This window comes from Myotis daubentonii, chromosome 2 (assembly GCF_963259705.1).
Source record: "Myotis daubentonii chromosome 2, mMyoDau2.1, whole genome shotgun sequence".
NCBI classification, from domain to species: domain Eukaryota; kingdom Metazoa; phylum Chordata; class Mammalia; order Chiroptera; family Vespertilionidae; genus Myotis; species Myotis daubentonii.
The window spans coordinates 57,221,555-57,247,715 of NC_081841.1; the positions used below are offsets into that span (position 1 = coordinate 57,221,555).

General features: G+C 55.4%; 2 protein-coding genes and 1 pseudogene across 10 annotated transcripts; 1 reads left to right on the forward strand and 2 right to left on the reverse strand.

The window, feature by feature from the left end:
• Window positions 1–80: 80 nt before the first annotated feature.
• NAB2 (NGFI-A binding protein 2) lies at window positions 81–7,037 on the forward strand. Of its 3 annotated transcripts, none has more exons than XM_059683318.1 (7): window positions 81–1,242; window positions 2,695–3,568; window positions 4,013–4,146; window positions 4,484–4,535; window positions 4,630–4,762; window positions 4,951–5,157; window positions 6,160–7,037. In XM_059683318.1, exons 1-7 carry the CDS (start codon window positions 1,160–1,162, stop codon window positions 6,267–6,269), a joined length of 1,593 nt encoding a protein of 530 aa, XP_059539301.1. In that variant the 5' UTR covers window positions 81–1,159; the 3' UTR covers window positions 6,270–7,037. The 3 variants fall into 3 exon arrangements, with proteins under 3 accessions (XP_059539301.1, XP_059539303.1, XP_059539302.1); XM_059683319.1 differs by having other exon boundaries at window positions 143–1,242; window positions 4,966–5,157; XM_059683320.1 differs by lacking the exon at window positions 4,951–5,157 and having other exon boundaries at window positions 101–1,242.
• Window positions 6,963–22,017, reverse strand: STAT6 (signal transducer and activator of transcription 6). Of its 7 annotated transcripts, XM_059683314.1 has the most exons (23): window positions 21,814–22,016; window positions 18,068–18,152; window positions 17,814–17,950; window positions 17,031–17,169; window positions 16,614–16,697; window positions 15,820–15,958; window positions 15,641–15,693; window positions 15,287–15,435; window positions 14,601–14,732; window positions 14,289–14,477; window positions 13,921–14,008; window positions 13,644–13,766; window positions 12,994–13,086; window positions 12,472–12,678; window positions 10,860–10,954; window positions 10,627–10,763; window positions 10,155–10,301; window positions 9,952–10,015; window positions 9,741–9,848; window positions 9,457–9,549; window positions 8,617–8,682; window positions 8,395–8,526; window positions 6,963–8,307 (listed from the first exon to the last, which is right to left on the reverse strand). In XM_059683314.1, the coding sequence occupies exons 3-23, from the start codon at window positions 17,948–17,950 to the stop codon at window positions 8,118–8,120; spliced, it is 2,565 nt and encodes an 854-aa protein (XP_059539297.1). In that variant the 5' UTR covers window positions 18,068–18,152; window positions 21,814–22,016; the 3' UTR covers window positions 6,963–8,117. The 7 variants fall into 7 exon arrangements, with proteins under 7 accessions (XP_059539297.1, XP_059539296.1, XP_059539295.1 ...); XM_059683313.1 differs by lacking the exon at window positions 18,068–18,152 and having other exon boundaries at window positions 17,814–17,902; window positions 21,814–22,017; XM_059683312.1 differs by lacking the exon at window positions 18,068–18,152 and having other exon boundaries at window positions 8,395–8,523.
• Window positions 22,018–24,962: 2,945 nt separating this feature from the next.
• LOC132228827 (U2 spliceosomal RNA) lies at window positions 24,963–25,117 on the reverse strand (annotated as a pseudogene).
• Between the last annotated feature and the right edge of the window lie 1,044 nt (window positions 25,118–26,161).

Genomic DNA, 26,161 nt, shown 5'->3' on the forward strand with positions numbered 1-26,161 from the left:
GTCCTCCATCTCCCGGCTCTGCCACACAGAATTCCCCAGGAGCAGGTTCTCGTCCTCAGCAAGTAGGGTGCGACGAGTGGGGAAAGACGGGGTACCCCTCCCATCCCTGCCTGACCTGCACGCTAGCAAAACCCAACGCGTCTACCGAACGCGTCTAAGTGGTAGCTGCTGCCATAACCCGCCCATTCCTGTTCCCCAAACTTCAGCCCGGACTGGAGGCTGGGATGGTGGAGGCCTGAGTTTCCCAGCGACCGCTTCAAAGGACTCCACTGGGGGTCGGAGGAGAGCGCTGGGGTGCCGACGGGGTTCCCTCAGACCCCCGCGCTCACAGCCCTGCCACCCGCGCGCCCTCTGCGCGGGCCAGAGGCGCACCCAGGAGGGCGCTCGGAGAAGCCGCCAACTTTGCCGGCTCACTCCGCACACCCGCACGTCCACCGCCACGAGGCCCGCGTGGGCAACGGGCTCCGCGGCGCTGCTCAGGCGCACGGGGCGCCGCTCAGTGTCTTCGTGGACCTGTGCGTGGCCGTGAAACGCCGCTCCCCGCGCGGAGGGGTAGGGGTGGCGGGGAAAGAGGAATGTCGCCGGCTGGGCGCTCACGTGGGTGCGTGGGCGCGGAGAGGGCTGGCGGTGCATCCGGCGTGGGCGGCCTGGAGCGACCTCGCCCCGCCCTCTGGGTCCCCAAGCCCGCCTTCCCCGGCCTGGCCTCGGTCACCCCAGTCCCCACTTTGGCGCCCCGGCTTTGAGTCTACGCCCCCGCCTCCAGCTCCACACCCCGTCCCGTCCCCTCCCCCCAAGTCTCCGCCTTTCTCCGTCTCTCCACCGCGGGCTCGAAGCCCGGGCGCCCGCCCCCCGCCCCCGGCCTCCGCCCCCGGCTCTACCCACGCCCTCCGCCCGCCCGGCAGCCAGCGCCGCGCCGGGCCTCGCTCCCCGTGCGTCCTGCGGGGGCGGAGGCGCGGAGAGGCGGCGAGCGCAGCCGGGGAGGGGGGTGGGGGGCAGAGGCACAGACAGAGTCGCGGAGGCTCGGAGAGGAGACGTGGAGGGAGGGACGCAGCCCGGACAGCGGCGGACACGGCCTCCCACGCGGAGAAGATCGCAGCGAGCATCGGGCGCCGGGCGCCGGACACCGAGAGGGGCAGCCCTTGGTGGTCTCCGGCCGTCCATGCACAGAGCGCCCTCGCCCACTGCCGACCAGCCGCCGGGCGGAGAGGACAGCGCCCGCCGGACACCGCAGCCCAGACTCAAGTTAGTGGGCAAAGGGAAGCGGCGGGAGCGGGGATGGGTGGAGCTGGACTCAGGAGAGGGGTCTGGAGGGCGGAGATCGGGCGGGGCGGGGGGGGGGGTCGAGGGGAAGCGAGATAAGGGTTGGGCGGGGTGGGGGGTGGGGGGCGACTGATGGAATTAGGGGGGCCCTGGGATCTGATGAATGTGGATATGAAAGAATATATTCAAACTCTCCATCCCACCGTCTACTTTGTGGGCATGACCTGGCTTGTGAGCCCCCTGCAAAGAACGTGGGGGGCCCCCAAGCGCCGGAGGAAGCCCTGGAGCTCTAGCTGGCACCAATGCGGCGGGGGTGGGGGGGTCGCTCAGCTGGCTCAGTCTGTCCTTGGCACGGAGCGGGAGGACCCGGGGTCGGTCCTCCGGGGTCGGGGTCGGGAGAAGTCAAGAGACCAGACCAGCAGCTAGGCTGTGGAGAAGCAGGGGATGCCTTAGGGGGTCCCTCGTTTCTGTACCTCTAATTACCATGTGGGGAGAGGAGTTTCCATCCTGCAGCCCCTCCCTCAAGAGGCCTTGAGCCGCTCCCCCTCTCCACTGGAGATGTGGGTGGAAAATGAGGGAGAGGGTAGGCGGGAGCCCCTAGGCAATTTTCGCCCACAGACGCTACCACTGTGGGAGTGTGTGTGGGCGGAGCAGGCCCAGAGCAGAACAATCGAGGCGTTCCTCTCCTCCCTGCGACTGAGTTGAAGGGATAGGCCTACCTCCTGAGCAGGTGTGGAAGGTCACTGCTGGGAGAGGGGTCGCCTGGGGGTGCTGGGCAGGCCGGAGGAAAGCGACCGCCCTGAGGGCAGAGAGCAAGGGTGTGCTAAGAATGCCTAAATGGTAGGGAAGGTTCAGGTAGCAGAGTGGGGGTCGGGGTCCACCTGGCTCACGGAGTGGGAAAGGACACGGGAGGGCCACACCTCTCCGTCTCGGCCATAAGGCAGGATGCCACCAGGGAGTGAAGCCTGCCAGCAGTGGTCCCAGGTGTCCACTACTGGCAGGAAAGGGCCATCCTGTATTCACCTCAGTGCAGGATGTCTCCTTGAGTAATGGTGAGACTGCTAGTGCTTAGGGTGGAAGGTAAGGACCGTGTTCTGGAAGAGAGGTACGTCTAGGCATCCCAGGATGTGCTAGCTCGCCTCAGCGCACAAGGTCTCCATGTCCCAGACCAGAAAGGCAAAAGTTGAGCATGGGGACTAAGAGCCTCTGACTTCTGCAGAGACTGAGCTGGCTTTGGCACTTCTGGCTAGTCTAGGATAGCACTGACATGTCTGTACCACTACCAGGCTGGGCACTGGTCAGGGAGAGCATTCAAAAGTGAGAGAGGAAGAGAAGCAGGCAGGAGTGAGAGGACAATTGTGAGTGTGGGTTGGTACCAAGCTGGGGCACTAGCACTGACTGTCCCCCTCTTTCTCTTGTGTGCCTCTTTCTCAGGCCTAGTGCCCGAGCCATGGCACTGCCTCGGACACTAGGGGAGCTGCAGCTGTACCGGGTCCTGCAGCGCGCCAATCTCCTTTCCTACTATGAGACCTTCATCCAGCAGGGAGGGGACGACGTGCAACAACTGTGCGAAGCGGGTGAGGAGGAGTTCCTGGAGATCATGGCGCTTGTGGGCATGGCCACCAAGCCTCTCCATGTCCGACGCCTGCAGAAGGCACTGAGAGAGTGGGCCACCAATCCAGGGCTCTTCAGCCAGCCAGTGCCTGCTGTGCCCGTCTCCAGCATTCCGCTTTTCAAGATCTCTGAGACCGCGGGCACCCGGAAAGGGAGCATGAGCAACGGTCATGGCAGCCCAGGGGAAAAGGCTGGCAGTGCTCGAAGTTTTAGCCCCAAGAGTCCCCTTGAACTTGGAGAGAAGCTGTCACCAGTGCCTGGGGGACCTGGGGCAGGAGATGCCCGAATGTGGCCAGGCCGGAGCACACCAGAGTCTGATGTCGGGGCAGGAGGAGAAGAAGAGGCTGGTTCGCCCCCCTTTACCCCACCTGCAGGGGGAGGAGTCCCTGAGGGAACAGGGGCTGGGGGTTTGGCAGCCCCTGGGGCTGGGGGTGCTCCTGATAGACTCGAGCCAGAGATGGTACGCATGGTGGTGGAGAGTGTGGAGAGGATCTTCCGGAGCTTCCCGAGAGGGGATGCTGGGGAGGTGACATCCTTGCTAAAGCTGAACAAGAAGCTGGCACGGAGCGTGGGGCACATCTTTGAGATGGATGATAATGACAGCCAGAAGGAGGAGGAGATCCGCAAATACAGCATCATCTATGGCCGCTTCGACTCGAAGCGCCGGGAGGGCAAGCAGCTTAGCCTGCATGAGGTGAGGACCCCCGTCTCCCAAGATTGCTCTTGGCTCCCAGGCCTCCACCTGCTCACCTCTGGGAATCCTCACATTCCTCAAGTCTGTTTCATTGCCCTTTGACCAAGACTCCAGGCCCCGGTTCCCTCTCCTCCCCCCCAATTCCAGCTCCTGCAGTGCTTCCCTCCTCAATGGAGGGGGAAACAGAGGCACAGGTGAGAGCCCAGCTGTCCAGCTTCACGCCGCTCATGTCCTCACAGGCGTGGGAGAGGCCCTGGGCATTCCTAGGAGTCTGTGGGTGCTGACCTCTGTCTTCTTCCCTCAGGAAACTCTTGGGTAGTGTCAAAACCCAAGCAAGAGTCTGATGGGTGGGCCTCATTGGTCTGATGATGAAGGGATGTGAGGATGTCTGGGCAAGACGGTGGGGAGTTAGGGTTCTGACTGCTCTGGGGGTCCTCTCCACAGCTGACCATCAATGAGGCTGCTGCCCAGTTCTGCATGAGGGACAACTCGCTCTTACTGCGGAGGGTGGAACTCTTCTCCTTATCGCGCCAAGTGGCCCGAGAGAGCACCTACCTGTCGTCCTTGAAGGGCTCCAGGTGAGACCCTTCTCCAGGTTCTTCCTCGATTAGAATTCTGCCAGGGAGCGGGGCCATGTCCTACCCGCCATGGAGGTGCCTCCAGGCCTGTTGGCCACCAACCTGCATGTCCTTCCTTTACCAAGTCCGCTTGTGTGAGGTGTGACCCCGCGCCCCCCATCCATCTCCGGTCCCCTCTAACCCCCCAAAACAGTATTCTGTGCCTGAGCTGGGGACTCTTGCTCAGCCAGCTCCTTCCCAGGATTTTGAAGAAATGCACGCCCCTCACTAGATTCTGTGCCCAGCCCATCATGTGTCCCTCCCCAGCCTCACCCTCTTTATTCCTCCATCTTTACAGGCTCCACCCTGAAGAATTGGGAGGCCCACCACTGAAGAAGCTGAAACAGGAGGTAGATTTGCCAGGGTGCACACAGGGGGTTAGAACAGCCTTTCCCTAAACCCTCCTTTGCCAGATCCTCATTTCCCCATTTGGGGCATACACAGGTTGGAGAGCAAAGTCACTCTGAAATCCAGCAGCCTCCCCCAGGCCCTGAATCCTATGCACCCCCATACCGCCCCAGCCTGGAAGAAGACAGCGCCAGCCTGTCTGGGGAGAGCCTAGATGGACACTTGCAGGGTGAGTGTACATCAGAGCCCTTCTCTCCTCTGGGCGGGGAGGGGAGGGGAGGGGAAGGTGTGGGGGGAGAGAGCCAGGAGGCAACTGCCTGGAACAGGGTTGGGAGGCCTGGCTGGATGGGAGCAAAAGGGCCTGGATTTATGGGTTTGGCTTCGTGGTTGAGGGTGGGGGTTCTGTTGACTGACCAGTGCCCATGCCCACAGCTGTGGGGTCATGCCCAAGGCTGACGCCGCCCCCTGCTGACCTGCCTCTGGCATTGCCAGCCCATGGGCTGTGGAGCCGCCACATCCTGCAGCAGACACTGATGGATGAGGGGCTGCGGCTAGCCCGCCTCGTCTCCCATGACCGCGTGGGCCGCCTCAGCCCCTGTGTGCCTGCAAAGCCGCCTCTCGCAGGTGAGGCAGCCAGCAGTGCTGTCCCCGAGCACCCCCACCACCCAGGCCCCACTTAGCAATCCTGGTGCCCTGGGGCCAGGTGGGAGGAAGAGGGTATAGTGGCCAGAGAGGGCGGTAAGTAGGATGGCCGGGCTCCAGCCAACCAGGCCTTGGGTTAAGGAGAGGAGGACCCTGCAGGGCTGTTCCTACTGGGGCGGGTCTCACCCTAACAGAGACCTGTGAAAGGGGGTTGGGCTGAGCAGGGAGACAGAATGAGAGATGAAGGGGAGCAGAAGGAGGGTCACCAGGAAGGAAAGCTTGGAGAGAACTTCCACCAAGGCAGGAGGGTGGAGCAGGCTAGCATTTAGGATGGGGCTGCCCAGCCTGAAAGTGGAAGAGCCTAAAAGGGGATGCTTAGTGCTTGGATGGAGGAAGGGGAATAGGCCAGCAAAGGGCCAGGCAGCGGCTGGGCTGGGAGTGACGCAGCAGACAAAGCCACCAACCCTAGCTTGGTATTTTTAAACTGTGTGTGGGTGGGAAGTGGGGGCAGGGACTAGAAGGGGGGCTTTTCTTGGAGGAGGAGCTGGGAGGCTGGCTTCCTGTCCCCCCCTCCCCCACACTTGGCTTCTAAGAAACTTGGGGGGCATGGGTGGGTGGGCGGGGCCTGGGAGGGGGCCAGAGATGAGTGGGGGCGGCAGAGCCTAGGAAGGGGGAGGGGGAGAGGTCAGAGCCAAGCCACCCCCACAGCTCCTGACAGAACCAGAAATTCCAGCAGAGCAGAGGCGGGAGAGACAGAGAAAGAGAGACATACATACAGAGACAGAGAGCTACACACAGCCAGAAAGAGGAGGGGGCACACACACTTGGATACGGAGCCCTCCGTATACACACGGTGGGCAGGAGTCAGTAACGCAGTCCATCGAGCTCCTCTCTGCAGCCTTCTCTAGCCCTGCCTCTGTTCTCCACCACCGCTCTCTGCAGTGTCCACCCCACAGTCTCCTAACCTACCCCTTCTCCTTGCAGAGTTCGAGGATGGGCTGCTGGACCGGTGCCCTGCCCCAGGACCCCATCCAGCTCTGGTGGAAGGTCGCAGAAGCAGCGTGAAAGTGGAGGCTGAGGCCAGCCGGCAGTGAGGGGTGGACTGGTACCCTCTCACCCAGGCCCTGGGGTTTCTGGCTCCCACAGATCCCTACTCTCTCCATCCCTGGTCTCTAGTCACAACTCTGGATCCTTCCGCTGCCCTTCTCCTGCCTCCCCACTTGCTCCATGGGCATAAAACTATGGGGCTTCAAGCAATAACGAGCAGGGGCCTGGCAAGAGGACACGACGAGGGCGAGTTCTGCCCCTCACCCTTGCCCACAGCACGGGGGCAGGGACTCTGCCTCCAGGGCATCTGGAGTTCTCCCCTCACACAACACACTCCCATTCCCTCTAGTGTGAACCAGTGGTGTGAGCAGTTGGACTCAGTTTGGATATGGGGGAAAGGGGAACTTCCCTGGGAAGGTCCAGCAGCTAAAAATGGAAATGTTTCCCCCCAGAAATGGGGGCCTGGGGACACTGGACCTGCTCTTCCTCCCCTCTGCTCCCCCATTTTTGTGCTTCTAGTTTGTTTCTTTAATTTAACAAGTGCTGCAGTTCACCCTCCCATGCCCATCTTTTCCCCCAAGTCCCAGCAGTTCTTTTCCTCCTGTCCTGCCCTCTCTGGGGGTGGGGTGGGGGGTGGATGTGGGGTCCCTTTCATCAGCCCCCACGGGAGGCCTGGGTTGGACTCAGTGTCTCCCGCAGCTGGGGGCTGGACCACAGCATCTGTCTGAGCGGTTAGAGCGTTTTTCTTTTCAGATCGTGTACAGTAGATTATTTATTTTGTTATTTTGGAATAAAATTTATTTTATGGCTTATGATCTATGGCCCCCAAGGGGGAGAAAGGGTAGTATGGGAGTGGAGGAAAACTGGCGGTGGCTGGGGAAGTAGAAAAGAAGCAGCGGGGAGGGTCCCTAATACACGGAGAGGACCACACACCTGGGCCGGGCCCCAGACTCACCCCTGCCTTGGGCAGGACTGGCAGTGAGCCACAGAAGCTAAGCCATAGGCGATGTCACAGCCACATAGACCTACCTGAGCACAGTCATCCTCAAAGCTGAGTGTATCTGGGTTATTAGCATGTATCAGAAGCTAGCACACTCACCAGTGTCTTTTGTGCAGTGTCTCACACTTCAAAAATTGTGTTTTCACAGGTAGAATCAGATAATGTCCTATGTGGCTATACGACTAATGTGTGTGACATCTATATGTTAATGTGTCTCAAGTACACACACTTTAACACAGCTAGACACCAAGATACTCAGCCGTGTACTTCTGCACCATTTCATACACAACTGAAAGCCCCCATCTGACTGTCAGGAATCCGGAGCTGTCTGGGATTTGTTTTTTAAATCTGGGCAAAACCCACCCATCAGTAGCCAAACGTACAGGCCCTTCTTGTCCTCCCACCCAGGGTCTCCTGAACGGCTTCCTCCTTCCCCCAGGGCTGGGACCCAGCCCCTCCCCTCCCACATCCCAGCCTCTAGTGCAAGTGTGTGCACATGTCTCCTTTTTTCTACATGTGCATCCTGGGTCCTGACTGGGAGTGAGAGAAGGAGCTCTCCATGCCCTAACCTGTGCTCTTGCTCAGCCCCATCTCAGGGAGAGCTGTGTGTTCTGCGTGTGCAGGCATGCAGGGGCGTGTCTCACTTTGGAACCTGAATTTCTCTCCCAGCACAGCAAGGGAGAGGACGGGGGTGAGTGTGTGGTAGGAGGGAAGGAGTGGATAGGCTCCACCTGCAGTGCCTTCTCCCGGCAAAGTCTTCCTCCTCACCGGGGAGTAGGTGGGGGCTAGGGGGACACACTCTCCATCTGCTGCTTAGCAGGAGCGTGGGCAGGTGTCCAGAGCAGGTCCATCAGGGTAGAAAAGCTGTCTCTCTGAGCTCCCCCTCCAGCTGGGATCACCAACTGGGGTTGGCCCTTACGTCCATATGGGACATTGAGATCCCAGACTGCCCATAGGGATTGGGCTGCAGGAGAGGCTGGGCTCCCAAGGGCCCTCCTGCTGATTCCCCTTGCCCCTCCAGGAGAAGCTTGGTGAGGTCCTGTTCAGTGGGCGGCAGCAAGGGCGGGAACATGTCTTCACCAACCCTGCCAGGAGGAAGGAGGGAAACAGGATAGGCATGGCACCCACTCCTCTCGCCCACACTCAGCCGCCACCCCCAGGCTGCCACTCACCAGGTGCGCTGAGAGAACCCCCCCACCGGCTGGCTCAGGCAGCTCTCTTCTGCCATGGTCACGTCAGAGCAGAGCAGGGGCTCAGGGCTGGACATGGCATGCTCCTGAGGCTGGCACAGCAGCAGGCCCCTGCTGGGACCAGAAAAGTGAGTAGCATGGTGGGTGGGGAGTGGCGCGGGAGTGAATGGGGCGCATGCGATCAGGATGGGGAATGTCACTCACTGAGGGTGAGATTGGTCAAAGGGCAGGCTCATCTGGTCCAGGCTGGGGGACATCTGCAGGTGAGGTCTGGAAATGGGAAGAAGGGTACAGGCAGAGAAAGGAGAGCTGAGCAAGAGCTGGGTGTTACAAAGCCAAGACCACTGAATAAACCATGTTCTACTCCTTATCCTGACTAGAGCCAGCCATCTCTACAACGTGAGCTCCGTCTTCCCAACCATAAAGTGTGTGCTGGGGACTGGGAGGAGGGGGAGATGGGGACTGGATTAGCTCATTTCTGATGTTTATGTGGACTCTGAACTTTGGTGGTTCTGTGTCCCCCACCTCAACTCCTGGGAGGGAGATGTTATGTCTTGACTAAGAGTTTATAAGTTCCTGAGTGTTACCTGGGGAATAAAAATGTCTAGTTCACTTCAAGGCCAAAACAGATGAATAAATAAAAATCAAGATAGCAGATAAGTGACTGTGGATTCCAGGGGCAGGAGAGAGAATACTAATCCTTACATACATAGCCCTTGCTGTAAGCCAGGTACTTTGCTCAGCTGTACACATATTAGGAACTCATTTAGCCTTTACAATAATCCTCCATTTTACAGATGAGGCACGAGCGTTAAGTAACTTGCCTGAAGCCAGTTAAATAGCAGAGCTATTTAAGTGGTTAAGACCCAGACGTCCCAAACCCAGGGAAGTCTGGGTCTTAACCACTGAGCCTCAATGGAGTGAAGCGAAGAGACAAAGTTCTTGCTGCCCCCTTCTCACAGAAGAGCCCCTCCACACATTTGAATGGCCATCCCCTTTGCAGCTGGGTGTCCCCACCCCATCCCTAGGAGGCTCTTCACTTACTCCGGGAAGGCTGGCAACACATTGACTGATTCTTCCTGGGAGAGGACTTGATAGGGAGGTATAGAGTGCGAGTGAGGTGGGTATACCTGGGACCTAGGGAAAGAAAGCAGAATCCCTTGATGCCAGCTCTTCTTCTGGACACCCCCAACCTCTGCCTCAGGATGAGGAACCCCTTTCATGGGAAGGAAAATTCCCTCCTTCAGTCCCCAGCTCCGGCTCTCCCAGCTGCCCACGCAGGGAGCCTCCTGCACAGACCATCCATTCCCATCTCTCATGCTCCTTACCCCATATCTGGGCTGAGCTGCATGTTCATGGGGTCAGGGGCCATTCTAAGATCATAAGTGGGCAGCATAGTAGACATATGGGCCTCTGGAATGGGAAGTGGCTGGTCCCTGGAGGAGGGAAGGGGATACCTGTAACTGACAAATTGTTGGTGCGGCCACCCCTTCCTGCAAGTGAGCACCAGGCCTCACCCGTCCTCACCACCACACTCACCTTTCCACAGTCATCTTGATGGTAGCTGGGACGTAACCCCTGCCATCCTTACCTATCTGTTCATCTGTTGTGGGAAGAAAGGAGAGCTATGGAGTGCTCCAGGGTTAGGCTGGAGAGGAGGTGGGAAAGGTGGATATGGCTGATGGGCAAGTGGGAGAAGTGGAGCTACAAAAATGGGGTGGGAAGTCAGGGCTCCAGCTTACGCTTATAATGGCTCCGGAAAGCCTCATCCTTGGGTTTCTTGGGGTAGAGGTTTTTGAGCTGAGCAAGGTCCCGGATCCGGTCCCCCAGTGAGCGGATAGACAGGTCTTTGGCGGAGAACGGCTGGATGTTCTCTATCTGTGGGGAACCTACAGCACGGATGGGACCCTGAGCCCCTCTGTCCAAATTTCCTTCCCCTTTCCCAGCCCCCACACAGAACTCAATCCACCAAGGCAAGGAGGAGTGGACCTCCAGTGGGGTCCTGGGGAGGGGAGGGGGGCCCACTAGTCTCCATTCCCAAAAAGCTCACAGTGAGAAAGTGGAAGTTTGGACCACAGAAGGAAGAAGAAAAGTTGGAACTGAGGAAGAACTTTCTGAAGACCGGAATTTGCATCAAGGAAGCTAAAACATATCCTTCTCAGAAGAAATTGCAGAGGGCACAGGCACAGACAGGACTGGCTGGAGTGACCTCACCATCCTGGCCCCGGATGACGTGGGCAATGGTGATGCCTCCAATCTCTGAGTCACTGAAGCGAAGAAGGAACGTTCCATCAGGCTCATTGAGAAGAAGGCTGGTGACATACTGTTTGCTGATGAAGCCGATGATCAGCCTGGCCAGGATGAAGGAAAGGATGGGGGTGGAGGCACTGGATGTGAAGAGGGAGCTGGAGGTACAGCTGCTCAGACCACCTGGGGCAGAGACTCACCGATCTGACCAGTAGCTCTTGAGACAGCGTTTGGTGAGGTCCAGGACACCATCGAACCACTGCCAAAATGTGAAGCCACGACCCAGCAGGATCTCCTGTGGGGGAGGGTGGAGCTGTTGTGAGCTCATGAAAAGGCCAGAGCTGGAGCCTGGTTAGGGCTGTGAGTGCCACATGACAGAGTCACAGGGCTGAGGGACCAAACTGGACCTGAGACACCATCAATGATAATGGCCAATACTCAACGTTCACTATGTGCCAACCATTATTCCAAGCCCGTACCATAAATTAATTTATCTGATCTTTACAAGGTGATGGAGGCAGGTCTTATAGCTATCCCATCCTATCTAATAAAAGAGTAATATGCAAATTAGCTGTCACTCCACCACAAAGATGGCAGCGCCCATAGAGGCCACGGCAGGACGCTGATGGCATTGCCCGGCAATGCAAGCCAGCAGGCAGGCACGGCCTTCAGGCAGCACCCAGAAGGGCCTGCTTGCCCATTGCCGTGGTGTGGAGCACACAGGCCCCACAGAGAGCAGAGAACCACGGGGAGTGGGCCTAAGCCATCAGTAGGACATCCCCTGAGGGCTCCCAGATTGGAGAGGGTGCAGGTCGAGCTGAGGGACTCCCCGCCCCATGCACGAATTTTGTGCAGTGGGCCTCTAGTCTTAGAAATAAAGAATGGAAGCTCAGAAAGGTCAAATAACTTGCCCAGGTCCACACAGCTGGTGAACTCCCAGCTTTGCCCAGGAAGTCTGGGCTGGAGTTCCTCATAACCACGATGGTCCACCTGTCCCTAATGAAGCCTGGTGGAGTCCAGAGAAGGCAGCTGCCTGCTGGGTGTGAGTGTCTGGCTTCCTTTGCTAACACATTCTCTGGTCATGTGGGCTTTTCTTTCTTCCTTTTTTTTCTAAGTGAGCAGAACATGACTGCATTTACCCAGCTGGTGGCCAACCACGACACCCAGATTTCTTTTCCCCCCTGTTCTTGTAACAGACCCAGATCTGAGCCATCTTATTTTGGAGGGAATAAAATATAGTAGCTAAGAGCAAGAGTCAGAAATATGGGGTTTCATCCCAGCTATGCCACTCACCTGCTGGGAGGCCTTAGACACACCATTTGACCCCTCTGAGCAATAGGTTCCTGGTCTAAAAATGATGATGAAAATAGTACCTACCTCAAAGGGATGTTAGGAGGATTAAGTGAGATAAATATGTAAAGTGCTAAGCACAGTGCCTGGCATGTAGTAAGTTGTCAGTACATGGTTGCTGATATTACTGCATGTCCCTGTGGGATTTTGTCCTTGTTTTTGCAATAGGAACTATTTTACCCCTGGGTTCAAGTTATTTTGAGCTGTGTTTACACACAGTCTGGGTGAGTCATACAAGTCACTGGTAAAGAGGGAAGACAGGGGGTTCCTAATCCAAACCCTGAGGGAAGCCAGAAAATGCATCCTCTGGGCTGATGGGATTTCCTGCCATGACAAGGCCTTCCTGATGGACATGAAAGGGCATGGTGAAGACCCCAGCAGTCAGTCCCTGGGAAGAGATTGGGGATACCCTGAAGCGATGAAGAGCTTAGGGGTGGGATGTCCGAAGGACAGGGCAATGACCTTGTTGAACTGTGACCAGGACACAGAACGATGCTGGAAGGTCTCTATGCTGAGGCTGTTGTCATTGAAGATCTTCTGGGCCAAGAAGAGGAAGTGCTCTGGGAGTAGCCCCTGGTTGGTTCCCACCTCTGCCATGAACTTGAGGTTCAGAGTTTCACACATCTTCTCCCATGGCACCCGCTCAGCCACCACAAAGGGCACACGGTCCTGGGTGAAGGGGAAAGGAGAGGGTGCCTCAGGCGACCACCCTTCTTCTTACTCAAGAGGGGCCTTCATTCTTTCCGCCTCCCCAAGGCTGCCCCTCCCAGGTGTCCCCCTGAGCTCGCTCACAAAGATGGTGCTTTTCCAACAGTTTACGGTGCTGCAACATGATATAGTTAAGGCCGGTATGAAAAGAGGTCAGAAGTGCAAAAACAGGTCCATGAGAAGTTAAGGTCACTCCCATTTGAACATGCCTGCTAACCTACCAGCCTGTACCCCATCCCCATGTTAGAGCCCCCCTCCCCCTCAGTCTTTCCTCACCATCTCCGAGAAGGCATTGTCCCACAAGATGGTGGCTTTGGCATTGTTGTCTTGGTTGCCGTGGACGATGACCACCAGGGGCAGAGAGAGAGCCTAAGGGAGTGAGGAGAGGGGCTTCTTCTTATTGGGGCAAGGGGCTTCCTTAGAGAGCTGGCTCGGAGGGGGAAGTTTTGGACTCACACAGCATAGTTAAAAGATCATGGTATGTTTTCAAATGCTTTCTAAAGCTCCATTAGGGCCTCAGTTTAGAGAAGTGATTGTGAGTCAGGGCCATGGAGCAGACCTCCAGGTCTCCAATGCCAGCTCCAACACTTAGTAGCTGTGTGACGGGGGCAAATTCCTCTGTCTGTCTGTCTCAATGTCCTCCTCTGTAAAATGAGGCTAGTAATACCACCCTCCTCATACTGTTATTGTGAGCACTGTGTGTGTGTCACTTAAAATAGTGACCGGTAAAAGGTGCTAGTTGCTACTACACTGTTATTCCACGGTATGTGCACTCCGTGTCCTTGCTCCGCCCCGTGCATCCTGGAATGAGTGACAAACACAGAGGGTATGAAGCAATCATGAAGGTACGGGAATTGAGGGCCCCAGTGTGTAGCATGGAGGGGCACTGGGGTTCCAGATTGGGCAGGGCTGGGGCCTTGGTTCACCTGGAGCTGGATGGGAAGTTTGTTGGGGCCAAGTATGAAGCTGGTAGTAAAAAGCACAGCACACTTCTCCTCAGTGACCGATTCGGTGCCCTTCCGCTCACACCGCTTGATTTTTTTCAGAAGCTGCAGGATGGGGTGAGGGAGAGCAGGGGTGAGGACAGAAACTCCTGGGCCCCAACACCCTCTCCAAGGAGAGTCCCATAGTCTAAGGACCCCGACCCCCCTTCCCCCCCACCCCCTGCCCACACACACACCCACTGCTTCCTGAAGCCCTCACCAGGTTCTTGAACAGGGCAGAGCAGCAGTTCCCAGAACCAATGTTCTCGAAGGGCACGGTGTTGTTGGTGATCTCCCCAGAGCTTTCTCTGCCAGGGGAGGTCAGAGAGTGAGCGGGCTGGACCAGGTGTGGAGAGGAGCTTGAGTCCACGGGTGAATGGCATGGACTTCTGGCTCCACATCTCCATTTCCCTCCTGGGTTCTTAAGCGAGGCATCCCATCTAGGCTGAATCATGGCGCCTCCCCCACCCTATTCCAACACTGATGCGACCCTCCCCTTCTGCCTTCATCACTCATCCCATGGCCTTCCCTCCCTCCTGAAGGTGCCGGTCCCCCAAGCTCCTCTGGCCTTCTCCAACCCCAGCTTACACTCCAGCCCCAGGCCCCTGGGGGTTGCTCAGCTCCCTCGCCTGCTTCTCAGTCACCATGTCGGCCCTGACCAGCGGGAACTTGGCAGAGGCCCCCAGGAACCGTAGACCCAGCAGGAATCGAACTCCAGCCTGAAACTTGGTTTGAGTTTTCAGAACCTGAGGGGGCTGCTTCTCCACGAGGAAGGAGCTGAGAGGAGGGAGGACAATGAGGTGTTAGCGTCAGGGGTTCCTCCCAGGAGCCCTCCCCACAACTCTAACCCTCTTTCTATTTGGGTCTGCTCTAGGCCAGGCTGGGCCTCACAGAGCGTACCTGGTAACGAGGGTTCGCAGGACTTCATCCAGCCGGTTAATCAGCGCTGCCCGGGTCTTGGGCTCAAGCTCCCCACCAGCTGCCCCCACCTCCTGCTGCAGCTGGGAATAAATGTCCACCAGACTCTCACACCTGGGGGTAGGACAGTGGTCAGGGGGCACAGGATTCAGGCTACCTGCTCTGGCCGAGACGCCCTGCCCTTAAGCCCAGGAAGAAAGCAGAATAATGTGTGTGGATGGACAGGGGCAGAGGGGGGATGGACAGTGGGTGTGGCTGCCAGCACCTGGGCTGAAACGACTCTGGGTGGGAGGTTCCTGTGGAAACCCAGCTGCCTCTTCCCCAGGCCTCTGATACCCAGATCAGCTGCCAGCATGTATGGTGCGTTTGCACAAGTTAAAAGATGCTCTACCCAATAGGCCAAATAGAAAAAGAATTCCCATTCCTCTGGGCATGGGGCTTGAAGAGAAAAGTGTGGGTTGGATGAACTCCCACTTGCGCCCCTTTGGTCGGGCGTTTTTGTGCAGGACACTCTCTGAACAATAGGGTGCATAGCTCTGCTGGGACTGGCTTCTGAGTCTTGGCCCACTCCAAGGCCTCTCTCACACCTGTGGGTCCTTCAGCAGGAACAGCAGGTGCCTGCCCCCCACCCCCCAGCCCTGGCCCTTCCCCGTCAGCCCTGCCCCCACCTCTCCTGTAGCTGGGTCAGGTTCTCGTCAAAGGGTGCGCCATTCCCTGCCAGCTGCTGCTGCCGTTTCCAAATCTGGATCCTCTTCAGCACCAGGGCCTGGGCAGCCTCCAGCTCCCCAACAGTCTCCTGCAGCAACGTGGCCAGGGCCTGCGGGCACAAAGGGCCTGAGCAAGGACTAGACCCAGCTCCTCACCCAGCTCCTGATGAAAGAACTGTCTTTCTCCCTCTCTGGCATTCCCTGACCCCACCTCAGTCTGCCTTTCTCAGGTCTGATCTCCATCACTTCATAGATTTGAGATCCATCAAAGATTGCACTCTGAGCTCAATCTCCACCTCTCAGTCCATTACTCACCTCACTTGGCACAGTCCCATTGGCAGGAGTTTCTATCAAGCTGTGCAGAGACACTGAGGGTAGGGGCAGAAATCAGGGGTACAGAACGATTTGAAGTTCAGTCACAGTTGCGGTCTAAGAGGAAATCACTCCCACACGCTCCCCCAAACCCTCTTAGAGCTCCAGGCCCAGGTTCCCACCTTGGCCAGCCCCAACCTCCTGCTTCAGGGCTTCTCGGAGAAGGCAGGTTTCCCCCACTCGGTGACGCAGCCTCTGCAGGGCTGTGCTAAACTTGAGCTCCTCCTGCTTCCAGTGGAAGGACATTGGCAGGTGGCGGAACTGCACAGGAGGGACAGATGTCAACAACTGTAACACTCTGCCCTAGCTGGTGTGACTCAGTGGTTACTGCATCGGCCTGTGCACTGAGGGGTTGCCGGTTCGATTCCCGGTCAAGGGCAGGTACCTAGGTTGCAGGTGTGCGTGTGGGAGGCAACTAATTGATGTGTCTTTTTCACATTAATGTCTCTCTCTTTCTCCCTCCCTCCCTCCTCCTACTTTCTCTAAACATTAACGGAAAAAATATCCTCAGTGAGGATTAACAAAAGCACACACACACACACACACACACACACACAGAACTGTAACACTTTGCTCATTCCTCTCTGCTTGGCCTCCACTCTGTAAAGGGGTGCCTGCTGCCACGCTCTGCAGAAAAGAGGGACCACTTCCCTTGCCTCCCTTTTGACAGCTCTTCCTGACCTTTTGGAATCTCCTTGCTCCTTGCTCTCCTCCCAGGCCTCTCTACCCCCAATCCCTCATCTGAAGTTTCCCTGAGCTAGGCTTGGGGTTCACTCTGACCCTAGGAGCCTCCTTTAGTCATCCTGGGCCTAGAACACTGAGCCTTGCCTGAAGTTCAAATTCCTTCTAGTTTCTCATGGTTCAAGCCAAAGTTCCAGGGAATTGAGTTGGGGTGGGAGATGGGGTGTCACAATACCTGCTCCATGACAGCTTTTTTCTCCCCTTGAAGTATTTGTCTGAAAATGGCCACCAGCTTCAGGGGGTCCCTCTGATATATGCTCTATAGAAATGAAGCGTGGTAGACAGAGTTAGCCTGGCTCTTACCATGCCAGTCTCCCCTTCTAATCCTCCACCTCAATTCATACACACACACACACACACACACACACACACACACACACACACACACTCTGAAGGCAACACAGCTATAGACTCCAGAAGTTTTCCTGCATTTGCATGCTTTTAAAATCAAATTTGCATGCTGGCTTACAGCTAACCATAGGAACACCAATTTGTTTCCAGCGTCCAACCAATTTTCTTACAGCAGCCAGTGCTCACTCCAGCTCCACCCCAGCCCCACTCCGGCCTTGTCCCCGCCCCCTCCTGCCCCCACCTCCAGGGTGCTGATGTGCTGCAAGATGGTGCTCCCCTCCCCCTGCTTTCTGGCTGAGGCCTGAAGATGCTGGACAGTGGCAGAAAGTAGGGTGCTGGCCATGTTGCAGCAGAAGGCATCTGAGCCGACCAGGAACTCCCTGTGGGAAGATCAGGATGAGGAGGCCTTGACTCCGGGCTTCATCAGCTCTACGGACCCTCCACCCCACAGCAAACAGCTCAGTGGCTCCTTCCTTGATTATTTTTTTAAAATATATTTTTTATTGATTTCTACAGAGAGGAAGGGAGAAGGATAGAGAGCCAGAAACATCGATGAGAGAGAAACATCAATCAGCTGCCTCCTACACACCCCCCACTGGGAATGTGCCCGCAACCAAGGCACATGCCCTTGACCGGAATCGAACCCGGGACCCTTGAGTCCACAGGCCGATGCTCTATCCACTGAGCCAAATCGGCTAGGGCTCCCTCCTCTATTATTCTCTCCATCCAAGCCCTCTGCAGCCCTCATCATGCCTTGTTTCCCAATCTTCCAGCTGTGATAGGAAATGCCCTTGCCCCAGCCCTGACCTCCCTCCTCTTTGGTTCAGCCTCCTAAAGGGTAGGGGATTCCAGGTGTCGACATGCATAGTCTGGCTAATGCAACACAGACTCCCTGCTAAATCTAGGTTCCCACAACATCAAATAATGAGTCCCAAGTCCTGCAATGGTGCAGAGAAAATCTAATGAAAGGAAAAGTGGGTGAGGAAGGACCTGGGGGACTAACATGGGGGCAGCAGGGACTCACCAGGGCTGTTTCTCCAGCCAGTCACCCAGGAGATGCCGCAGGTGTTGGGGAAAGTCGACGTAGAGCCGCTGCAGTTTTTCTGGGGGTATCTGGGAAACCAACCCCCACAGAGACATGATCTGGGGTTTGGAGGGCATCTGGAGGAAAGGAACAGGCCACTCTGAGACGTGCCCAAGGAATGTGACCTACGTCCTGGGTCAGCCAGGGATCTCCTGTAGATAGCTCTCCCAGAGATCATCCCCACCATCACTCACAGCCAGACCACCTCAAACCAGGGACATTTTTGGTCAGTGTCTGAGACAAGGTGAACCCTTCAATGGTAGACACAGGGCAACGGAGCTGTAGGCAGAGGAGTGGGGAGACAGGAGAGATCGGGTATTAGGGAAAGCTCTCTGAGAGGAGGCAGAGGCCTTAGGTTGCAGCTCTAGACCTGGCTCTGGTTCTGTGGGCAAGGAACTTCCTCTCCGTGGGCCTCGATCTTCTCATCTATAAAATATGATGCTTGGATAGGGGCAGAACTTTCCAAACTCTTTAAAGGAATAGTTTTAATATGTGTAATCCGAATTATATAACAGGTATAAAATCAGAGTTTTTTGGGTTAATCCTCACCTGAGGACATTTTTCCCCCCATTGATTTTTAGAGAGTGGAAAGGAGAGAAAGAGACACAGACAGAGAAACATCAGTGTGAAAGAGACACATCAAATGGTAGACTTTGCCTTCGCACATGCCCTGACTAGGGCCGGGGATGAGGTACATGCCCTTGACCAGAATCAAACCCGGGACCCTCAGTCTGCAGGTCGACGCTCTTTCCACTGAGCCAAACTGGCAAGGGCAAAATTGGAGTTTTGAAAGCAAGTGTGGTAGGCCTGGAACTCTACTGCTTCTTCCTGCCTCTCCCCACCTCCTGACCCCAAATATGACCCTGAGAAACCCCTCAAAATTCCAGGGTTCCATGAGATAATTTGAAAACTAGCCAACAGGATAATGAAGAAGAGGATGGTGGAGTAATAATAGCAACCAATTACTAAGCACTCACTATATATGAGGCATTGCTCATTATCTCATTAGAACCTCACAATAATGTTTTAAATATATAATTATCTCCTTTCATAGGTGAAGAACCCATCCTCTTATATGCATACTAGAGGCCCGGTGCACAAAACTGTGCACTCGAGGGGAGGGGTCCCTCAGCCTGGCCTGCGCCCTCTTGCAGTCCAGGAGACCTCAGGGCATGTCCGACTGATGGGCTTGGGCCTGGGGAGTGGGCCTAAGCCTGTCAGTCGGACATCATTAGCGTTGCTTTGGAGGCAGAAGAGACTCCCGTCACTGCTGCTGCACTTGCCAGCCATGAGCCCAGCTTCTGTCTGAGCAGTGCTACCCTTGTGGGAGCGCACTGACCACCAGTGGGCAGCTCCTGCATTGAATTGTCTGTCCCCTGGTGGTCAGTGCACATCACAGCAAGCGGTTGTTCTGCCCGTTCAGGCGATTTGCATATTAGCCTTTTATTATATAGGAATAGAGGCCCGGTGCATGAAATTCATGCGGGGAGGGGGGAGGGTCCTTCAACCCAGCCTGCACCCTCTCGCAATCCAGGACCCCTCAGAGGATGTCCGACTGCTGGTCCAACTGCCATTCAGGCCCAATCCTGCAGGGATCCCTGTGGGATCGGGCCTAAACCAGCAGTTGGACATCCCTCTCGCAATCTGGGACTGCTGGCTCCTAACCACTCACCTGCCTGCTTGATCACCCCTAACTGCTCACCTGCCTGCCTGACTGCCCCTAACTGCTCACCTGTTTGCCTGATCACCCCAATCACTCTGCCTGCCTGATTGCCCCTAACCACCTCTGCCTCGGCCCCCACCACTGTGGCTTTGTCCAGAAGGACGTCCGGAATGATGTCCAGAAGATTGTTCAGCTGTCTGGTCTAACTAGCATATTATGCTTTTATTACTATAGATATGCATAGTCCATGGACAGACAATAGTGTGGGGAAGGTCTGGGGAGGGGGTGGGAGCAGGGTTGAGGGGGTCAATGGGCAGGAAAAAAGGGGGACATCTGTAATACTTTCAGCAATAATTTAAAAAAGAAAGAAACCAAGTCTAAAGGAGGTTCTCTAACTGTCCAAGGCCACTCAGCAAGCACATTTGGAATCAGTATTTGAATCCAAGTGGGGATTAACTATCACACTGTACTGTTAGGATCCCTTCCAGACCCAAATCCCATCATCCTGAGGGGCAGGGCTGAGGGAGGAGGGTTGAAGAAGGGGAGATGGAGCAAAGAGGAAAGTAGAGAGAACTCAGGGAGAAAGTGGGAGAACGGAGAAAAGTGGGGTTGATAAGCCTGGAATAAAGGGTTTAAAAGAGTGGGAGAGGATGCTAGAACCTTGGCTAGAAGGCCAAGGACAGAGAAGAAAAGAGAGGAAAGGAGGAGATGAGAGAAGTAGGGGAGATGTTTGTGGCCCCTTTTCTGAGTGGGCTGCAGGTTAGGGTATACCCGTAGTTTCCCAGGGGTCTCTCAGTTCATGTTTTTGTAATGTCCTTGTCCCAGAGTTGAGGGAGAAGAAGGGGATGGAAACTCCCTGGGTCTCCCCCAGCTCAGTAACCCCAAATCTTCCCGTTGGGCTTTTAGCATCTCCCTTCTCCCAGGACTCCCCCAAGAGATAGAGAGCAGAGGAGCCTCTTCTCTGGAGATTCCTGCTTCAAGACCCTCCCCGCAACCCCAGTCCCTCTCCTTCCCCAGCTTTATTTTCCCAAAAGTATAATCCTCTTGCCCTCCTGTGCCTAAGCCCTCCACACCCTCCTCTCTTTTCTTCCCAAAGCAGAATCTCCCCCTGCCCACCCCCCCTCCCCCTGCCCCTCTTGCTCAGGGTCCTCCAATAGGCCCTTCTCTATTCACCCTTTAGGGTGGGGCACATTTGGTCTGTTTCAAATCCAAGGGAAGACTCTATTCCTTCTCTCTTCCTCTCATGTTTCCCACAGAGCTAAGACTCTGACCCTCTACCCCTACCCCATTGAGAATGGAGGTGATTCCTAAGTCATGGACCAGCCTCCTGGCCTGGTCCTGGCTTCAAATCTCCTCCCCTACTCCATCCTCGGACTTCAGGAAGCCACACTTTTCCCGACTAGGACAAGAACAAGGCTGGGTGGATTGGCTGGTCAGCATGGGAGCACCATCTGTTTAAAGCCCCCTGGAGACTATCAGGAACCCAGGAGCCATGGCCGGAAGGGATGGGGCCAATATTCCCTTCCAAACCGGGAAGGAGAAGGAAAACCCGTTGTCCAGGATTCTCATCAGCTGCTTCGTGGCCTACATCTGTTCTCCTCAACCCTACATCCCCTAGTCCTCTGGTCACCGACCACAGGATCAAAAGTCAAAAAAGCTTCTCTGAGTTGCCCAATGTGTGTATGTGGCGGTCGGGGCGGGGAGGGGGAGGGAGGCGGAGCCAGTTCAGCACGAGGAAGGTTAACCCCGCGCCGCCGGGAAATCTCGGCGTCTACAGCAGCCAAGCGTGGAGCAGTTTTGAGGGGGAAATTCCCCCTCTTCTGGGGCACCATGAGGTCTATATCTCGGGCTCGCTCATCCCCCAGTTCCTGGACAGGAACCTTCATGGGAATAAAGGACAGGGCTTGGTCAAGGACCCACCGGCATCAACCTTCCAGGGAGGGGCAGCTACTCCCCCCCCCCCCCCACGCAGCGGGCAGGAGGACACCACCTTGCCCTCCTTCCCCAGAGTTTACAGTCCCCGGGCGATGGAAAAAGTGTCCCCAGGCGGGAGGTAGGGGTGCTGGGCCTGTGCCCATTCCAGATTCATCTGAGATTCGAAACTGCCCAGACCCAGTACCACCAGCGACCAACACCAGCTGAAACAGCTTCCGGGGGCCCGTCCACCCTGCCGAGGGGAGGGTCCTCAGATGCCCCGGGCTCACCCGCCACCCGCCACTCACACACACTGGTAGCCAGAGACCCCCCACCCTCCCGTCCTCGGAGGCATCCCCTCACCTTGGCAGCCTCTCTGCTGTCTTCTCCCTCTCTCGGCAGGCACTGCAAGGCCATGGGTCTGTAGCTCTGTCCAGCGAGTTCAGGGCTGGCCTTGCTAGCACCCGCCCTCCACCACCACCACTACCAAAAAGAAAACACACACACACACACACACACACACACACACACACACACACACACACACACTCACTCCTCTCCCCCTCGTCCTTCCTCCTCAGTGTAAGCAGTGGCTGCCCCAGCCTGCTGTTTCCGGCTTCTCTGTCTACCCAGGTCCCTCCCTGGAGCTCTGACGACACAGAGAAGAGAAAGTAGGCTGGAGGAGGAAGAGGAAGAAAGTGGGTGCGTGTGTGTACCTCCTGTGCCAAGAGGGGGGAGACAGGACTGCTGGGGCTTGGGGCCCTTGGGCCTGGCAGGAGGGGAGACGGACCCCCCACTTACTCTGTTCCCTCACAAGTGATAAACTTTTCTCAAGAAAGTCACCTAATATCAAGCAGAGACATGCGGCCCCAAACTGCCTCTCCCGTTCTCAGACTTTCACAGGGGCTCCCGCGCGGGGGCTCAGGAGGGACGGGGCACCCCGGCGCCTCTGGAAAAGCCAGTCCCGCTGGGCTCTGCACTCCCTCCAGTGGAGGACCCTGAAGAGCAGCAGGGGAGCTGGCGCTGGCAGGGACGCCCAGGTCCCCCTCCCTTTCTGCCAGGGAACGCCTTAGAGGTCGCGTGACCACTGATGGGAGGAAATGGGGGTGGGGGTGGGGAGAAGAGACCCCAAGGTCAGAATTCTGGAAAACTCCAGAGTGCCTCCGACTGCCCCCTCCTCACAGGGCGCTACTCCTCAGACTCTGGTGGGAGTGGGCGTGGGCTGGAGTTGGTGCCTGCAGATTCCCAAGGGACAAGTTGGAATACGAATCTGCTGTGCAGCCTCGTGAAGTTCCTGTTTCTGGAGTAAACACTGAGACACACCCAGAAACAAACACACACGAACAACTCCCTGGCCACAGACCACACACACATGCTTACACACATGCAGGCAGGTTCACAGACGTGTCAGCCACATACAGCCACAGGAGACACGCACGCAAGGCTTGCTCAGCTTCTGGGTCATCGTCAGAAGTAATGGACAATTTCTGCAGCTTTTGCTGGAGGAGGAGCTGGAGGAGGTCAAGAGACCTAGAGAGGCCTTCACGCCCCCAAACCTGAGAGACAGCGGTGTGTGGAAAGGATGGTCCCTGGGGGATCGGGAGGTGGGAGGAAGTTTCTACTCCCGCTCCCTCCCACACCCCTTCCTAAACAGGGCAGGGCCGAGGGGCCAAAGCTAGGCCTATGCTGCCCCCTGGTGTCTGAACCGATACCTAGGATTCAGCTCCATGTGGATGGGCACGTGAGTTCAAGAACTCAGAATGTGTGGGCTCCGCCAGGCAACAGAGGGTAGCGGTTAAGAACTGGGAGTCTGGAAACAGACTGCTTGGGTTCAGATCTTGCCAACACTGCTAACTGCACAACTCTGGGCAATTTAATCTTTGTGCTTCAGTTTTGTCATCTGTAAAATGGAACAAATAATACTCTTAACTCATGAGGTTGTAAGAGTAAAATGTGATAAAACATGTGAGGGCTTAGAACAGGGCCTGGCACATAGTAAACATTAGGCAGGCCCTAACCAGTTTGGCTCAGTGGATAGAGCGTCAGCCTGCGGACTGAAGGGTTCCAGGTTCGATTCCGGTCAAGGGCATGTACCTTGGTTGAGGGCACATCTCCAGTAGGGGGTGTGCAGGAGGCAGCTGATCAATGTTTCTCTCTCATGGATGTTTCTAACTCTCTATCCCTCTCCCTTCTTCTCTGTAAAAATCAATAAAAAATATATTTTAAAAAATTGGGCACTATTTGTTTGGCCCAGGATAAACCATACATGAGGAAGGCAGCAGGGCCTCCGTCCTACACAGGGGTCCCTGGTTTGGGGGTCACATTAGCTCCACTAAGACAAAGCCTATTGGAGGTATGTGTGTTTATGTGTTTATTGTGTCTGGAAGGCAGTGAATTGACAAGGAGGGGGAGCAGGGGTGGAGTTGGCCTGCAGGGAATCTGTCCTAAGGTCACGGTGTGTGCACATAGGCACTCACAGCACACATATGTATGTGCTCCCAGCTGCCCACTCTGCCTGCAGACGTCCACAGACAGTGGCTGAATTCAGGCTTCATCAACTAAGGGTCTCAGAAGGTCCGAGTTCCCCCGAACTTCTGCAAGAGAAGGGGAAGAGTGAATGCAGTCTCTAACTTTGCCTCTTTTGGAGGGTAGGAAGGTGAGGAGCAAATACTAGTAGGAAAACAAAATTTATTGTCACACTCTCCAACTGATTCCACCGAGGGGGATGGTGTGATGACATGGAGAGAACCCAGAATTTAGAAGCAAATTGGATTGGGTCTGATTCCACGTTGTGTCTACCCCTTGAATAGAGACAATAATTACATCTACTTTACATGGACTGGGCTAAGGAGGTGTTTAGGATGCAAAATTTAAGGAGGCACTCATCTTCAGGTTGTGCAATTGCAGGGTTGGCTAGACTTTCGGTAATGACACTCCCACTTGCATGACCCTGAGAGCGAGTGCCACACTTGCTACACCCTCCTCCAGGTCCTACCATCCATCAAGTGGCTATTTAGATTGCACAAAACAAAGCATAGGAAAAAAGAAGTTTGTGGTCAGTTGCAACCCAACCGAGTCACAAAATCAATTTGGTGAGTGTATTAATTTGCTGGGGCTGCCATCACAGAACACCACAAACGGGGTGGCTGAAATGTATGGTCTCACAGCACTAAAGGCTGCAAGTCCATGATCCAGGTGTTGGGAGGGTTGGTCTCTTCAGAGGGCTGTGAGAGAGAACCTGCTCCAGGTCTCTCCCCTGGGCTTGTAGATGGAAGTCTTCATGTTCCCGGGGTGCTCTCCCTGTATGTGAGTCTAAATTTGCCCTGTTTGCTAAGGACACCTGTTGGATTGGATTAGGACCCAACCTAAGGACCTCATTTCAATGTGATTACTTCTGTAAAGACCGTATCTCCAAATAAGGTCACATCCTGAGGTACTGGGGGTACTTCATAAGAATATGAATTTTCAAGGGACATAGGAATTCAACATATTAACATATGAATGTTCAAGAGACACAGTTCAGTCCATAACAGTTAACACTGATGACCACCACTTTTTAAAAAAACAAAGTAGAATAGGATAGAAAATACCAGAATGTATCACACAAAGACGTAAGGATAAGTAGTGTTTACTACACTTGATCTTAGCCAAAAGGCCGAGAAGCGATGAGGATAAGTAGTGTTCAGTGAAACTTGTTTGTTTTATATATGCATCTGAGCTCTAGGTCTTGATGGAAAAGACATTTCAGTGCAGGTTGTGATTTTCCTTTTTAAGCATCATTTGGATGTTGGTTACCACCACAAATCGCTTTGCATTGCTTTTTATTTTTATTATTTATTTTTTAAAATATTTTTATTGAATTGAGAGAGGAAGGGAGAGGGAGAGAAGGATAGGAACATCAATGATGAGAAAGAATCATTGTTTGACTGCCTCCTGCATGCTCTACACTGGGGATGGAGTCTGCAACTGGGGCATGTGCCCTTGACCGGAATCGAACCCGGCACCCTTCAGTCCACAGGCTGATGCTCTATCCACTGAGCCAAACCCGGTAGGGCTGCATTGCTTTTTAATTGTTTTATGGATACATTCTTCTCTGACAAGAACATAAGCTCCTGGAGGACAGGGGATCATCTCATCTTGTAAATGCTGCTGTGTAGCGAGAGAAGACAACATTTTTTCTTGCCAGTAAAAACAAGGACTACAGTTTAGTGAGTGTTTACTGTGTACCTGGCACCAGGCTGAATGTTTTACATACACTCTCTTACATAAGGACTAAACATAATGATGATGGCAGGAGTTCAGTACATTACACAGACAACACGAGTGGGTGCCATGTTCAGGTGCGCTGGACAGCAGGCTGGGATGTGTGGAGGACTGAGGGATAAAAGGAAAAGGTCACAGAAGAAATGTGGGAAGCGGCAGTGGGCCCTTAGCCAGTTCTGTCTCTCAGACTTTGGCCATTGTCCCAAAATTTCCATCCACCTCAACACCAACCCACCACCTAGATTAGAGGAAACAGAGGCCCTCAGTTGGAAACTCCCTCCGCTTCCGGCTCCGACCAACAGACATGCTCCTCAGCACCTGGGCCGTCCCTCAGGCTCAGAGGAGAGGATATGCCTGCCCCTGCCCAAGGCATACTCCTCCACCTGCGCTCAGGGCCCCTCCCTTCTGCTTCCCCAAGCACAGTTCCATTCATTGTGTCCTCGATCCT